Source organism: Electrona antarctica, assembly GCF_951216825.1.
Source record: "Electrona antarctica genome assembly, chromosome: 11".
NCBI classification, from domain to species: Eukaryota; Metazoa; Chordata; class Actinopteri; order Myctophiformes; family Myctophidae; genus Electrona; species Electrona antarctica.
Window position 1 is genome coordinate 53,662,437 of NC_136792.1, and position 16,862 is coordinate 53,679,298.

Below are 16,862 nucleotides of genomic sequence, written 5' to 3' on the forward strand. Positions count from 1 at the left end.
GGGGGCGGGTTCAAACATTTTCTCTTTGACGCAATTGGTCAAAGCTACTGTCAGTCAAAGGTCTCAAGCATTGAACGTCACTGTACCAAAGCCCGCCCATATTGCATACCGTGTCCCGATTGGCCCGACCTGTTCTCGGTTGTAGGAAAGAGGCGTGCTACTGAGCCTCGCCAGACCCTAATCCGCTGGCAGGCAATTTTTTTTTTGCCAACGGCTGATTCGGTCTGGTTTATTAACCAGGCTAACTCCGTGGTGGGAAATAATACAAGTACAAGAGAATGGCAACACGCGACAGTAACTTGTAACTTTCATTTTTGTAGAAGAGGCAAACCAATATTGTTTGTACCGTTTGCTTAATATTCATATCTCAACAGTTAATCAACACTAACAGTGTTAGTGTTGATTATCGTGTATTAATCTAATTATATTAAACTAATACTAAAAAGATAAAGATCAAGGGAAAAGAGACCTTTTTACAGTACAATAATGTTTCAAGTTACACATGTATACAAATAAATCAACGGCATAAACAATATTAGTTTGCCTCTTCTACAAGTTACTGTTGCGCATGCCAAGCTGTCATTCTCTTGCATTAAAGGTAGTCTATGCTCGGACGTAGAAAGAAATCACGCGATAAAGACAAGACACATCAGGATCAGATAAAACATGGGCACATTTTCATGGCCGTTTGAGCACAAAAATGGAGGTATACAACATCAGAAATAATAGAAAGAAAGTGACGCTGATGCCAAGTATACGTGGAAAGTCTCACCTTGTCTGCATCCAGCTGCTTCCCTGGCTCCTTGATGCGAACACTCTGGTCGATGGCACTGACGCCACACAGCGAGCCTGCCGTGGCTGACACCTGCAGTGTGTTCTTCTCTCCGGGGATCGCCGTGGATGGAGAGAACTCCAGATCCACCTGACATACAAAAAACATCTCCTTGAATCAGTGGCGTGCACAGACATTTAGAGGGGCAGGTGCTCAAGTTAAAAAAGGGCACCTTGTGCAGCGCGTGGAACCGGCCGGTTGCCTTAACCCATTTTGGGCGGGAACCCCTTTTGGTGTTAGCATTATGTTATGCTTTAGCTATTGAAAAATAGCAGATCTACAAGCTCATAGCGCGCCACCGAGTGGCGCGCTACGAGCTTGTAGGTCTGCTATTTTTGAAAAATCAAAAAAAAAAAAAAAGTTTTTTTGTTTTGTTTTTCAAAAGAGCACATTGCCAAAAGGGCAGGGGGTGCTCTAGCACCCCCTAGTGTCTATCTGTGCACGCCACTGCCTTGAATACAGACCTTGACAGACACGTCCGTGCAATGACTCAGGTTAGCCCCACTCACATACAGCCCTTCTAGTACAGGAAAGCTATGGAAAATACAGGGTCAACCTCAATCTAATTGCAAAAAAACCAAACTCAGCTGAATATATCCTGAATAACGTTGCCTGGAATTGTCTTGGGGGAAAGTGTTGAAAATGGCCTGTACAGTATGGCCACCATTGGCATCCTATTATAAGGCAATATTTTCTAGATTTCCTTATGCTTTAAGTAGCATGTGACGTGTCAAACTAGGGGGTTTTCATGATGCTGAATCCATTCCAAGCATTCGTTTTGCACAAAAACACTCATTGGGCTAAATTTAGCCATAGCAACTTGCCCAAATGTGATGATGTCAGCACATTTGGGCAAGTTGCTATGGCCACATTTAGCCCAGAAAATATTGCCTTATTATAATTGGAAGTCAATGGTGGCCATACTGTACAGGCCATTTTCAACACTTTCCCCTCAGACAATTCCAGGCAACTTATTTTCTGTTATTCAGGATATATTGAAGATGCAAAATCAGCTGAGTTTGTTTTTTTTGCAATTAGATTGAGGTCAAATTACATTATTACTGGACTATTCTTCAAGTTCTGACTCCTCATCTTCCACAGTGACCAGACAATGTTACCCAGATCCCTTGAGATCACATGAACATTGGCACAAAACTAACACAATTAACTGACCTTATTACGGAAGCATTTCTCTGTGGTGAAGTCTGCGCTGTGAGCAATGACCGTCTCACTGGGGAGGACGGCGTACACAAGCACCTGGAGCAATGGAGCCATTTCTGGGGTGACATCCAACTTGAAGGAGATCTCACCGTCTTGGACTAGAACCACACAGCAGTTTGAGGAGAAGAGAAGAGGAGAGGAGAGGAGAGGAGAGGAGAGGAGAGGAGAGGAGAGGAGAGGGGAGGGGAGGGGAGAGGAGAGGAGAGGAGAGAGGAGAGGAGAGGAGAGGAGAGGAGAGGAGAGGAGAGGAGAGGAGAGGAGAGGAGAGGAGAGGAGAGGAGAGGAGAGGAGAGGGAAGAGGAGAGGAGAGGAGAGGAGAGGAGAGGAGAGGAGAGGAGAGGAGAGGAGAGGAAAAGAGATGCAGTTAAGAGTTAGTCAGTTAAGAGATCTCTATTAACTCACTAAGAATATACATTACTGCAGCTTATGCGTAGAGAAACAAACTTTCCTGAAGCTGAATGACCTGTAAAACCTTTTATTTGAGGTGCTAATAAACCTTTGAATCATGATCATAGCATAGCATGGTTCTTATTGTAGGATACTGTTTGTCCGTGTATCAACAGCTAGAATGTTTTATTTATTTTCATTTGAATTATGTTCATTTATTTAAATTAAACACCTAGATATTCAGTGCTGTTGTCTTTGTTGCTGTTGTTTACTTACTAGCCTCCTCCACTCCAATGGTTATACGTCCTTGCTTGATAATAGTTGATCTGGATAAAATCTGGAGAGACAAAATTGAGAGAATGATGAGGAGAAAGAGTTCATGACATGAAATTCAGCACAGAATATCAATGTCATTTTACAGATACATGGTTTTAGAAGTAAGAGATGAAATGTAAAAGCAATTGAAATGAAACATATAGCTCTGGGTGATGGTCATCATGTAATTATGTTAACTACACTTTCTATAGATTAGAGACAAGTTAAAGGAGTATTCAGTGATTTGGGTGATTTGGAAAACCCCCCCGGTCCGCCCTGGTAAAGAGATGTGCACATGCACGCACTACAGTGGGGGGGGGGACACGCGACAGGCCAACAGTACACACCCCAAGGCCCGCCACCGCTCGATCATGATTGGCGGAAGGCCCCTCTCTATCCTGATTGGATGAAGGCTGGGCCACCTAGCCAAAAACGAAACCTAAGGTTTTTTGACCCCCAGGGGTTAACTGGGGACAGGGAGGAACTGTGCTGACCATGCAGGAATTATGGTCAGCACACTCTATAGTAGGGAGGATTATCACAACAAAACAAAAAAGTGATATTTGAATTAAGTGAAATCACTGAATATACCTTTAATTAATCAAAATATTACAAAGAAATCCAATTACGAGGTTTCATTTGAATATTCCAGCATGCCAACTGGTAAAACCAGTAAAGAATGTATGCTGAAAGCAGACTTCCCTGTTTCTAGATGTCAATAGGTGTGAGAGTGTGTGTGTGTGTGTGCGTGCGTGCGTGCGTGCGTGCGTGCGTCTCACCAGGTACATCAGGTCCACAAGGCCTGCCGTCTCTCCAACTATAGTGTAGTGGAGGCCGATGAGGTTTTCTACATTGCAGATCAGTGGGTTCTCCGTCTTCTGCACCTCCAGATAGCTCACGGTCTTGCTGTCAGGCGTGGCTTCCTGGACCAGGGACATCTGATGCCGCCCTTCTTCAAAGTGTGGAGTTCTGTATCCAGGGTACTCTATCGTTGGTGTGGCGCTAGCCTTGATCACAGCAAAACAGAAAGGAAGGTTATTTTAACCCATTTTGAGATCAGATTCTAAAAATGTCTTCTATATCCTGACAGTTTTCTGAAAAAGCTATGTTTCTATGTCAGTCGTTCTTCGATTTTTCAAAAATAGCAGACCTACAAGCTCGTAGCGCGGCACTCGGTGCCGCGCTATGAGCTTGTAGATCTGCTATTTTTCAATAGCTAAAGCATAACATAATGGTAACACCAAAAGGGGTTCCCGCCCAAAATGGGTTAACCCTAGAACACTATAAAACACGAGTGATTTTCACCCAGACAATTTTATTGTGTTGTTGCTGATGTCTGGGGTGGGTGGGTCTTTCAGTACCTAGGGTTAAGGGTTGTTCGGGTGATAGAGAAAAATCCCACACACCCACAATGGGATTTTATTTGTATGTGTTTATTTCACTGGACATTCTCCCACGAATGGGTGGACTACAGGAGAAGTTCCCAGCTCTTTTTTAATGAATATTTTTAGAATAACCCATGTTTTTCACATGATATCTAGGCTATTTTTTTCCTTTTTTTGTGTGAAAGGTCTTGATGAAATATTAAACAAGAGTACCTCAAGTTAACATGTATTGCTGTACTTATATAATATTATAATAATAATAATAATAATAATAATATTTTGATGAGAAGTATTTTTTTATGGAATATTTTCATTGGGTAAAATCTAAACACTCGAGTTTAGTGATGTTTTCTTGGGTTAAAGGCATAGTTCACCCCCACAATGACTTAATTTTTATTTTTTCAATAACTCACCCCATTGAGACTTCAATTCATGGATATTGTTCTGTTTTTGTCGCATTCCTAAACCGATAATTTGATGACCAGCATGGATTCCCTATGGAGACACAAATAGTCTCCTTTGTGTCTCCATAGGGAACTGTAGCCTCTGCACAGCCGGTCATCAAATTATTGGCTCAGGAATTACCCCTTTAATAACCAAGTGTATTGCGAAATATTTCCTATAAAAATTGCATGTGTGTGTGTGTGTGCGTGCGTGCGTGCGTGCGTGCGTGCGTGCGATGTGTGTAATGTAGCCTAAATAGAGCATTGCAAATGAGAGCAAACCAAGGTTTCAATCAATCCAATATATTTTCGATATACTGTACGAGGATGAACTCTACTGACTATCTTGCCCCATAATCTCTCTCCTCTAGTGCCACCCTGTCGTCTATACTTAGTTCGTTTGTGGTCGTTATCCTCACCGGCCTGTGTTAATTATTGACTGTACAGGTGGCCCATTAGCTCTCTGTGTATTTAACACAGACCTTAGATAAAGTTGGGTCACCGTTCTCACTGTCTGCTCCATGTCAGTGGAGGATTAAAGCAGGGGTTCTCAACCCGTGGGTCGCGACCCCTCGGGGGGTCGCCAAATTATTAATTATTAATTATTATTTTTTCACGATTTTTCAAAAAAAACAGACCTACAAGCTCGTAGCGCGCCACTCGGTGGCGCGCTATGAGCTTGTAGATCTGCTATTTTTCAATAGCTAAATTATAACATAATGCTTAAAACACCAAAAGGGGTTCCCGCCCAAAATGGGTTAAGGTTATTGTAGCAGTCAATTTATATTGGGGGTCGGGGGTGGACGGGGCGGGGGTCCCGAGACATTGCCAAAGCATTTCCCAGGGTTCCCGGCCAAAAAGGTTGAGAACCCCTGGATTAAAGGACCACTTCACCACTTTTCAACCTATCTTCATATAATAGGTCCTCACTAATAATCATGAAAAAATGGCGCAATTCTTTTCTACCCGGTCTGTGTCTCATAGGAGGGCTGTGGGCAGTTCAGAAACTGTCTTCCAGTGACATCATCGATGGGTAATCCAAGCTAATAGAAACTGCAGGCTTTCTAGTCCTGAAAAGTTGCAATGCGAAAATGGAAGCCATCGTTCTCACGATAATGAAAATCTAAATATTTTTGTAAAAAGATCTTGTTTTAAAAAAAAATCTGCCTAATGATGATGTCACTGGAGGACGGTTTCTAAACTGCCCACAGCCCTCCTATGAGACACAGACTGAGTAGAAAAGAATCGTGCCATTTTATCATGATTATTAGTGAGGACCTATTATATGAAGATAGGTTGAAAAGTGGTGAAGTGGTCCTTTAACCATGCTTATGTAATATGTACTGTATGCCAAACCTTTTCATGATTGACACTAATTAGCCCGCAGACCCCCATTTGAAAAGACATGCCATGCAGAGACCCCCCATAAGAGAAGATGTTTACGGCTCTAGCAGTGATTCTCAACCCGTTTAACTTCAAGGAACCCCAGTTTGACATGCATTATTCTATACGGACCCCCATTTAATGGCATTTCTGTCTCTGGGACCCTCAATTTATATTGTATAATCAATGTCAATTTAACTCTGAGAGTGTACAAATGGAACCAAATGGAACCAAAATTGGAACCAAGGTTCCATTTGTACACTCTCAGAGTTACAGACCCATAAGGGTCCATTTGGTTCCAAACTATGATTTAGCTGGAGACCACCTGGAACTCCCTCAAGGACCCCTGGGGGTCCCCGGACCCCACTTTGGGAACCACTGCTGTATGCAATGCAGCTAGTCTGGCCACTTTGCCGTTTCACGTCCACTAACATAGGGCAAACTGTTCTCGTGAATGTCAGTTGGTGAGTGTGTGCAGTGGGTGAGTGTGTGCAGTTGGTGAGTGTGTGCAGTTGGGTGAGTGTGTGCAGGGCCGTGCAGAGAGCACTAGGGGGGCAGGGGCTCAAACTCCAAAAAAGGGCACATGTGTGGGCGCGCGTAGCGCGCGCCGATTTTTGGGGGTGGTCTTTTTGTGGAGTCCTTCCCTTGTGCCATTTCATGTCATTGGACAGTAAAATAAGCAATATGTTCTCATTAGTCTGAAACTAAAACTGACTGATGGCAGATTAAAAGATAATTCATTATGATAGTGGAATTTATCATTACTTGTCAAATGTTCGTCTTGAAGGGCCAATGGCACTTATTGCCCCCCCACACAAGCCCTTATTGGTCCCCCACACAAGCCCTTATTGGCCCCCCACATAAGCCCTTATTTGCCCCCCACACAAGCCCTTATTTGCCCCCCCCACACAAGCCTTTATTGGCCCCCACACAAGCCCTTATTTGCCCCCCACAAGCCCTTATTTGCCCCCAAATAAGCCCTTGTTTCCCCCCCACACAAGCCCTTATTGGTCCCCCACATAAGCCCTTATTGGCCCCCCACAAGCCCTTATTGGCCCCACATAAGCTCGTATTGCCCCCCCACACCACATGTCCTTATGTGGCAAAAAACAAAATAAAATAATTCCCTTTTTGCAAAAGGGAAGGTGCTCAAGCCCCCCTAGCCCCCCCCCCCCCCCCCCCCCCTCTGCACGTGCCTGAGTGTGTGCAGTTGGGTGAGTGTGTTCAGTTGGTGAGTGTGTGCAGTTGGTGAGTGTGTTCAGTTGGTGAGTGTGTGCAGTTGGGTGAGTGTGTTCAGTTGGTGAGTGTGTGCAGTTGGGTGAGTGTGTTCAGTTGGTGAGTGTGTTCAGTTGGTGAGTGTGTGCAGTTGGTGAGTGTGTGCAGTTGGTGAGTGTGTTCAGTTGGTGAGTGTGTGCAGTTGGTGAGTGTGTGCAGTTGGTGAGTGTGTGCAGTGGGTGAGTGTGTTCAGTTGGTGAGTGTGTGCAGTTGGGTGAGTGTGTCAGTTGGTGAGTGTGTGCAGTTGGTGAGTGTGTGCAGTTGGGTGAGTGTGTCAGTTGGTGAGTGTGTGCAGTTGGGTGAGTGTGTCAGTTGGTGAGTGTGTGCAGTTGGTGAGTGTGTGCAGTTGGTGAGTGTGTCAGTTGGTGAGTGTGTGCAGTTGGTAAGTGTGTCAGTTGGTGAGTGTGTGCAGTTGGTGAGTGTGTGCAGTTGGTGAGTGTGTGCAGTTGGTGAGTGTGTGCAGTTGGTGAGTGTGTGCAGTTGGTGAGTGTGTTCAGTTGGTGAGTGTGTTCAGTTGGTGAGTGTGTGCAGTTGGTGAGTGTGTCAGTTGGTGAGTGTGAGTGTGTGCAGTTGGTGAGTGTGTGCAGTTGGTGAGTGTGTCAGTTTGGTGCCTTTTTATGTCAATGCTCTAATCTTCACAAAAATCCTCGGGATTAATCCATTTAGGCCCGACGTCGAAAAAAATAAAATAATAATCTTCTAAATCCTGACAGTTTCCTGAAATACCTATGTTTCTATGTCAGTGGTGTTCAATATTTCATGTCAAGGACCCCCAGAATTATGTGTAATTGGCCGCCGACCCCAATTTGAAAATATGTTGTTCCAGGGACCTCCCCCAGAAGCAAAGATTTGAGTTGAAACGTTCGCTCTGAAAGAATATATATTTCAAAGATTTGCGACACTTTTTCACGTTTTTTCAAAAATAGCAGATCTACAAGCTCATAGCTCATAGCTCATAGCTATGAGCTTGTAGAACTGCTATTTTTCAACAGCTACAAAACACCAAAAGGGGTTCCCGTTCATCCATGAGTTCATTAACAGGAGGATTTTCACAGCACAGGAGGTGCTTGTCCTATATCTGCTGCAGCTTGTTGAACGCCAACTCTGACTTACTTTGAGGTGGACCTGGACCAGACATGAGGGGGGACCCTCATGTCTGGTCCAGGGTTGGACGTGAACGCCAACTCTGACTTACTTTGAGGTGGATGTCCCCCCTCATGTCTGGTCCAGGGTTGGACGTGAACGCCAACTCTGACTTACTTTTAGGTGGATGTCCCCCCTCATGTCTGGTCCAGGGTTGGACGTGAACGCCAACTCTGACTTACTTTGAGGTGGATGTCCCCCCTCATGTCTGGTCCAGGGTTGGACGTGAACGCCAACTCTGACTTACTTTGAGGTGGATGTCCCCCCTCATGTCTGGTCCAGGGTTGGACGTGAACGCCAACTCTGACTTACTTTGAGGTGGATGTCCCCCCTCATGTCTGGTCCAGGGTTGGACGTGAACGCCAACTCTGACTTACTTTGAGGTGGATGTCCCCCCCTCATGTCTGGTCCAGGGTTGGACGTGAACGCCAACTCTGACTTACTTTGAGGTGGATGTCCCCCCTCATGTCTGGTCCAGGGTTGGACGTGAACGCCAACTCTGACTTACTTTGAGGTGGATGTCCCCCCTCATGTCTGGTCCAGGGTTGGACGTGAACGCCAACTCTGACTTACTTTGAGGTGGATGTCCCCCCTCATGTCTGGTCCAGGGTTGGACGTGAACGCCAACTCTGACTTACTTTGAGGTGGATGTCCCCCCTCATGTCTGGTCCAGGGTTGGACGTGAACGCCAACTCTGACTTACTTTGAGGTGGATGTCCCCCCTCATGTCTGGTCCAGGGTTGGACGTGAACGCCAACTCTGACTTACTTTGAGGTGGATGTCCCCCCTCATGTCTGGTCCAGGGTTGGACGTGTCGTACGAGAAACTGGCCACGCCGTCGCCGTCAGTGGTGACGTTCACGCAGCTAACCGGTGACCATCTTTCACCTCCAAACATGTACACCATCATGCCAGGAATGGCTGTGTCGTTCAAGTAAAGTGCTTTGACCTTGAGAGTTGGAAAATACAAAATAACGTTATACGGAAGAATGCATATATGGCCAGTGTCAGACTGAAGTAGTGTTTAAACCATTATATTTAGACTTACTTTTCCTTTAATCACTGATTGGTCCTCAAACACCTTGGGTGTTTCAATAAAGGAAAGTTTTCCAATAACATAAGAGAGAGAGAGCACTTTCCCTTGAGGCTGTGTAATACCTGTGTAAGAAGAAAAGAAAACGTCCATGTCACTTATAGTGTGACACATTTCATGACAGTGAAACTGATTCTCATGTCATTGCTTGACATTGTTCCAACAGCGTGAAGAAGACTTGCCTGTTCCATCCTCCTCTACTTTAGCATTGAGATGCAATTCGTCATTCAGAAGCTTTTGTGCGTTTTTGGTGAAAGTTGACATTTTGAAAGTAAAGGTGGCGCAGCCCGTCTTGTCCGTCTGTAAAGCATACAGCAAAGAAAGTTAAAAAAAACACTCAATAAGTGAGACAATTAATGGCAAGCATGGTCATAGGTTCTGTATTTGCATTGCACCGCCCATCCAGGTATATTAAATGGTAAATGGTGCATTTATATAGCGCCTTTATCCAAGGCGCTTTACATAGATTACATTCACCCATTCACGCACACATTCATACACCGATGGCAACGGAAACCATGCAAGGCACCAACCAGCACATCGGGAGCAATTAGGGGTTCAGTGTCTTGCTCAAGGACACTTCGACAGTAACTCTGGGGGAGCCCGGGTTTGAACTGGCAACCTTGCGGTTGCCATCCAGGCACTCTACCCCTGAGCCAGCGCCGCTTAGGGATACACTTTTTTCGCTTCCGAACCGATCCCGATACCTCAATTTCCGTGTTAGCCGATACCGAATACCGATACCAGTGTTGTGATCTCGTGTTGTGTTTATAGCTATATATCTCGTGTTACTAGGATAACATTCAGAAGTCAAGCTGTGAATCAGTCGTACAGTAAGAGAGTAGAACTAAACAACTAAACAAACACATTATACAACTCGCACGCACGCACGCACGCACGCACGCACGCACGCACGCACAATCTCTATGCAATTTTTTGTTTTACTGTCGTTTTACTGCACAAAGGTGGTGGAATAGTTGGTTCATTAACATCATGTCATGTCACCTTTTTACTCTCTTTATGACAGGGTGCAGCAAATTCAGGGACACCCTCTGGATGTTCTGGGGAAACTAACACTGGTATGTACATATTTTGCTGTATCGGTCGGCACAGCTCCACTTCTGCCTTGCCAGGCACAGGCTGTCCATAGGTATACCTGATAAACATAAGGAGTGAACATAATATGTGTACCTTTCGTTCGGTTGATTCTTCGAAATGAAATCCGAAAAGAAACATGGAAACATGGACTTGTTTTTTCAATTTCTGATGCTCTAGATTACATCACTGTAATCCAGATTTACAGTAAATCGCTCTGGATTAAGAGCGTCTGCTATAAATGCCTATAAATTGTGGCATGTTAAACACGAGGTAATACATCAAATGCGTAGAAATAGTACAAGATATATCTCCCCCATATCTAGTATCCCATATCCAAATATTTACACGTGTTTTAAATATTATGTTATAATTTAGCTATTGAAAAATAGCAGATCTACAAGCTCATACCACCGAGTGGTCTGCTATTTTTTAAAAATCCTGAAAATGTGGCACAAATCTTTGAATATATATTCTTTCAGAGTGAACGTTTTTAACTCAAATCTTTGCTTCTGGGGGGGGTCCCTGGAACAACATATTTTCAGATGGGGGTCCTTGACATGAAACTGTTTGAACACGACTGACATAGAAACATGTCTCTTTTTCAGAGAACTGTCAGGAGAAGACATTTGTAGAATCGTCCTAATGGGTTAAGATAAGAGTGTATCATACGGCACTTACGTTGCACAAACCTCCGCTGTGAACGCCTCTTGTTGAATGCTTATCTCATCGGGTACTTCTACCTTTACGTCAAATTTGGGCAAGACTGGGAAAACATTACAATAAGCACTGTTTACTGTCAAGTCACAAAAGGTCAATATGACACACAAAGACCAAATAAACTTAGACATATTTAGACATGATATGCTTAGACGAATCCTTCGATGTTACGTGAGATGTGTTTCAGGGTGAATCTTGAACTACATGGTCTTCCTGCCCGTATTGTTCAAAAGATATAACAATAATTGTAATTCACCTTTAGCTAAGCCCCGCCCTCTCCCACTTAGACACTCCCACTTGGACACTTTCCAGCCGGGATCATTCATTCCAATGTAAATATCATGGATTTTACACATTAAATAAATACTGGTTCATTTTTGGAACCAGACCTTCAAAATCTCTTCCAAATCCGTCAACAAGGCCTGCCATATGCACTGGAAAAATATATGCGTGGCATTTCTTTTTTTTAAACAATGTTTTATCATAATAGGAAAACTATTGGTGGAGAGGTTTGTCTAACCCATGTTATGCTTAGCTGTGATTGGACCATAGCAGTTTGGGGAGGCGGGCTTAGCTATAGGTCAATTGGAGGTTTACAGTTTGTCCACTTCGAGAATAAAATGTCTCCCAAACGAACAACCTCACTTACTGTATTTCTCCACCTTGAAGTAATGATCTAACTCCCTGTTCATTTCAGTATCATGAACGATAACCTTGTAGGTTCCTTCACGGGCCTCGGGGTTCAGTGAGTAAGAAAGCTGCAGAATCTTTCCATTGGATGTTTGGTTCACCCACTGTCCAATCCGGTTGTGATTAGCATCCTGTTCAAAAATACATTTTGGAGAGGAGAGGAGAGGAGAGGAGAGGAGAGGAGAGGAGGGGAGGGGAGGGGAGGAGAGGGGAGGGGAGGAGAGGAGGGGAGGGGAGGGGAGAGGAGGGGAGAGGGGAGGGGAGGGGAGGAGGGGAGGGGAGGGGAGAGGAGAGGAGAGGAGAGGAGAGGAGAGGAGAGGAGAGGAGAGGAGAGGAGAGGAGAGGAGAGGAGAGGAGAGGAGAGGAGGTGGTTCAGAACCCAAAAGTAGGCTAAAAGTCCAACTATTTTATTTATAGGGTTCTGTAGAACTTTAGAGTGAATCAGCCAGTGTTGATTTCGTCGACTAGAACTAAGATGAAAAATGTTTGTCGACTACCTTTTTTCACTGACGAAAACGACATAAAAACAAAATAAAAACTAAGCCATGATGACTAACACTATGACTAAATAAATATACTGTCGATTTTGTCAACAAATAAAAACTAGACTAAAATGTTAGGAAGGGACTAGTGGACAAGATATCCAGTATAAGTAATTTTACACTTTGTTGCATGCTGAAAATAGCCGATCTACAAGCTCACAACGCGTCGCAGCGCGACGCGTTGTGAGCTTGTAGATCGGCTATTTTGTAAAATGTGTAAAAGTGTAAAATCAGCCATTATGACAGCATCAAGGCCCGCCAAAATACATTTTAGTCGACTAAATCACCTGTAGATTTAGTCGACTAAAATCGTATGATATTTAGTCGACCAACTAAAAACTAGACTAACACTAAAACTGACTAAAGTTTGACTAAAACTAAATGAAGTGTCAGTCCAAAGACTATGACTAAACTAAAATAGAAAACTTCTGCCAAAAACAAAAGTGGAATCAGCAATGGAAGAAGCCAATCAGAACAATGATGTAATGATCCAGGTGTATAGGTCACAAACCAGTTGGCTTATGTTGTTGTTTAAACTTTAATTAACTTTAAACTTTAAAGTATAGTTTGCAGCTATTAGCATGAAGTGAATTGTAAATGATTGAATCAAAAGCATGCATAGTTGCATATTATGCAATAGCATCACTATGAATAAGAACATAATCAGAATCTTTTTAGAATAAACTATGACCAGGTTGACTGATTTCAATCAATCAATCAATCAATCAATCAATCAATCAATCAATCAATCAATCAATCAATCAATCAGGTACGTAGGTAACATGATAACATTCACAGTGTGGATATGAACATCAAAAACTGCTTAAATGAAATGTGTTGTGGATATTATTGTTACTGTACATATTCAATACAGCGAGTCTTACCTCAATTTCAATATTGTACTGCAAGGAGAAGAAGAAAAACAGATATCTGTTAAATAGAAAGCTATTCTCCAAATCGGTCTCACTATCACATACACACACACACACACACACACACACACACACACACACACACACACACACACACACACACACACACACACACACACACACACACACACACACACACACACACAGTAGGCCGACTCCATCTACATAAAATATTCACATTTATACAGTATACACAATCCGTTTGATATGGTGAGTATATAATGGATAATACAGTGACACATTTTCTAACTAAAATGTGTTAATCTGCTGAAAATGAGAATGGGAATTGTATATAATATAATATTTTCTAATTCAAGTTTCATTGTCATCATAAGAGATACTGCATTGATCCAACTTAACCTAATCTATTTTGTGGTCTATTTGTATGTGTATTTTGTGTGGGTTTATTTGTTTTGCACATGTAACATGTGCAAAACATGTAAACAGCTCCACATTGAGCTGTTTGTCCAGCCAGGAGGTTAAACATAAGAGTTATGTCATGGATATGATAACAGGTCCGCTCGCCACCTTTTCCATCTCGCCCCACTACTCTACCTAGCTGTAAATAACAAACATAATTCACGTTTGTGATTATTTAAAAGGTATTATCATATTAATGTATCATTGTTAAGTTCACTCTGTATATCCACGGGCATAATAGCATGATGATGCCATTACAAAACATGGGCTACATTTACATGGAAGAAATGTGATTAATAAAACGAAATTAACTGCTAGAAGGTCATAAATTAACTTAATTAATACAGAGTATAGAGATCGACTACTATGCAATCAAATAAATCTGTATACAAGATAATTTCAGATTTCAGAGAGGGGGGGGAAATACTAAATTAACTGTTAACTACATTTTAAAAAATTGCGGGGGCGAGTTGGTAAAGGGGCGAGCAGTCTCGTATTCATGGATATGATTTAAGTAGCTATCACTCACCATCTCATCGATAGGCGTGAACTTGGTGTCCATGGTAACAACTCTGAATTTCACTGCAATAAATGATTAGTTAAAGATCATGTATTCTACGACACAGGAATTGACAGGAATGAGTAGCACGCATTAATGGTAAATGGAACCGACTGCTGTTGGCTCAAAACTGATGTCATTCCTTTCAAACTTACAAGACAGCGTATACTACACATCCATTATTCCATTTACCTGTATGTAATATATATGTATCCAAATACATTATGCAAAATCTGAGCTATAGTCATTGACTATCCACTATTTTCAAACATGCATGCTACTGTACACTGTATGGCATATTATCAAAGATAGTATGAAAGGGCCTTTCTGTGTGGAGTTTGCATGTTCTCCCCGTGTCCCCTAGGGTAGGTCCCCTCACAAAAAACATGCAGTAATCCTGGTCTCTAAACTGCCTCCCCCTGGCCAGCCGGGGCGCCTGATGGAGGGGAAAGGAACTGGTTGGAATAACGTGTTCCTTCCACGCGCTACGTCCAACCAGGGAAACTCCCCCCTGTCAGGTGTAAAGGAGCAACTTGGACACTCAGGCATGAAGGAAGCATGAGTTCAAGTTCGTTGCTCTCCCCATGTCCCCCATATATGGGGACTAGGTTGGCGGAGGGTGTGTAGAGCCCAGGATCACATTAGATAATTGACACAGGGGTGAAAAATGGGTTACAAAATCGTGGGATAAAAATAAATAAATTAAAAAAAGGATAGTATGGCATGTTATCAAAGACAGTGTTACCCGTTTGTCCAGGGAGGTAGATTGGTTTATCCGTTTGGATGAAGGTCATGGGATTGTAGGGTTTGAACATGATTTTCCTGACTTCTCTGGACAGGAATGTTTGACCTTGCACCACCACCTCGAGACTCCGCACCAGTTGATTCTTCACTGCTGGAGCCTGTGGTGGATACAGATGAATGCCTTTGAGTTGAGATGTCATCCAGAACGCATGTGTGTTGTTTGTGATGCAAAAATCCACTAATATTGAACCACAAAAAAGGACTCAATGAAACATCACCGGTTGTAGCAGTGGTGCATATGCACACATCAGTGGTGGAAAAAAGTACTCAATTGTTTTACTTAAGTAAAAGTACCAATACTGCAATTTAGAAGTACTCCGTACTTGAGTAAAAGTACAAAAGTACCGGCATCAAAATGTAGTTGTAGTACTAAAAGTAAAAGTATTCATATTGCCCATATGTCCCACTTTACAAGTTCAAAATGTGTAGAAAATCTATTGAAAATAGCCGAAATGTATAGGGTTGAAGTGGTTAATGTATGTTTTTAAAATCGTAACTAGTAACTACATTTTTCAAATAATTGTAGTGAAGTAAAAGTACAAATTTTGGCTCCGAGTTAAAGTACTGGAAATTGGAAATACTCAAGTAAAGTACAAATACCTCAACATTGTACTTAAGTAAAAGTACTTTCCACCACTGGCACACAGTCATACTGCAGTCGTATATATACAGTATAATTATAACATGCATTTCTGATGTTGGAATTGGGAATTTGCTAACAAAACTATAAGCAGGTGACCTGGAATGATCCACAGTAGTGGAAGGGTTTGTCGGAGGCCTTCTGGAGGAGTGTTCTGTTGGTGTCATGGATCAGCACGACGGTCATGGTCAAAGTCTCGTTGGGCTTCAGAAAGTCCACGCAGAACATGGCCTCAGAGCCCGCCTCTATGACCGCAGGAATGGTCACCATGTATTGCCTAATATGTATAATACAAAGAGAGAGGGGGGAAACAAAGGAAAAGGAAATTGTAATATAACAACAGAACGAAAATACATCGCATGGATGCAACTGGGATGTATCCCATACATGGTCATCGGTGTTTCGGGTCTCGCGAACATCATACCCCTCACTCAGGTGACCCAGCCGGGGGTGATCAAGTCCCGACTTACGTCCCAGTAGCTACCCTCGATCAGACCCACTAGGGCCACACAAATCCGTTGGAACCACTCCGGAACTACTATGCCGGGACTGAGAGGTTACAATTCTGGCAACATATACTCTTCCTAGAACAAACTATCCAAGTCAGTCACGCATTCAAATCAAATCCAGTGATACTGCAGATCTACATTTTACATGCTGCTATTGTTTTAAGCTGGGCGGGAACCCCTTTTTGGTGTTTTAAGCATTATGTTAAACTTTAGCTATTGAAAAATAGCAGATCTACAAGCTCATAGCGCGGCACCGAGTGCCACGCTACGAGCTTGGTAGGTCTGCTATTTTTGAAAAATCGTGAAAATGTAGTGCAAATCTTTGAATATAATTATATTCTTTCACAGCAAACGTTTTAACTCATATGTTTGCTTTTGGGGGGGTCCCTGGAACAACACATTTTCAGATGGGGGTCGCCCTACACATACATATAATTCTGGGGGTCCTTGACATGAAAATGTTTGAGAACCACTG

At 43.0% G+C, this 16,862-nt stretch overlaps 1 protein-coding gene across 1 annotated transcript in view; it reads right to left on the reverse strand.

Annotated features, from left to right (window-relative positions):
* Positions 1-15,378, reverse strand: part of LOC306932212 (alpha-2-macroglobulin-like) — a gene marked incomplete at its 5' end in the record, with an annotated part of 32,853 nt that extends 17,475 nt beyond the window's left edge. Inside the window, 11 exons of the mRNA XM_079513909.1 lie at positions 773-922; positions 2,006-2,151; positions 2,717-2,777; positions 3,535-3,762; positions 9,153-9,332; positions 10,482-10,632; positions 11,253-11,337; positions 11,941-12,112; positions 13,408-13,425; positions 14,405-14,457; positions 15,180-15,378. Of these exons, the coding sequence (XP_079370035.1) occupies positions 773-922; positions 2,006-2,151; positions 2,717-2,777; positions 3,535-3,762; positions 9,153-9,332; positions 10,482-10,632; positions 11,253-11,337; positions 11,941-12,112; positions 13,408-13,425; positions 14,405-14,457; positions 15,180-15,378 (1,443 nt within the window). The remainder of the gene's footprint in view (positions 1-772; positions 923-2,005; positions 2,152-2,716; positions 2,778-3,534; positions 3,763-9,152; positions 9,333-10,481; positions 10,633-11,252; positions 11,338-11,940; positions 12,113-13,407; positions 13,426-14,404; positions 14,458-15,179) is intronic.
* Between the last annotated feature and the right edge of the window lie 1,484 nt (positions 15,379-16,862).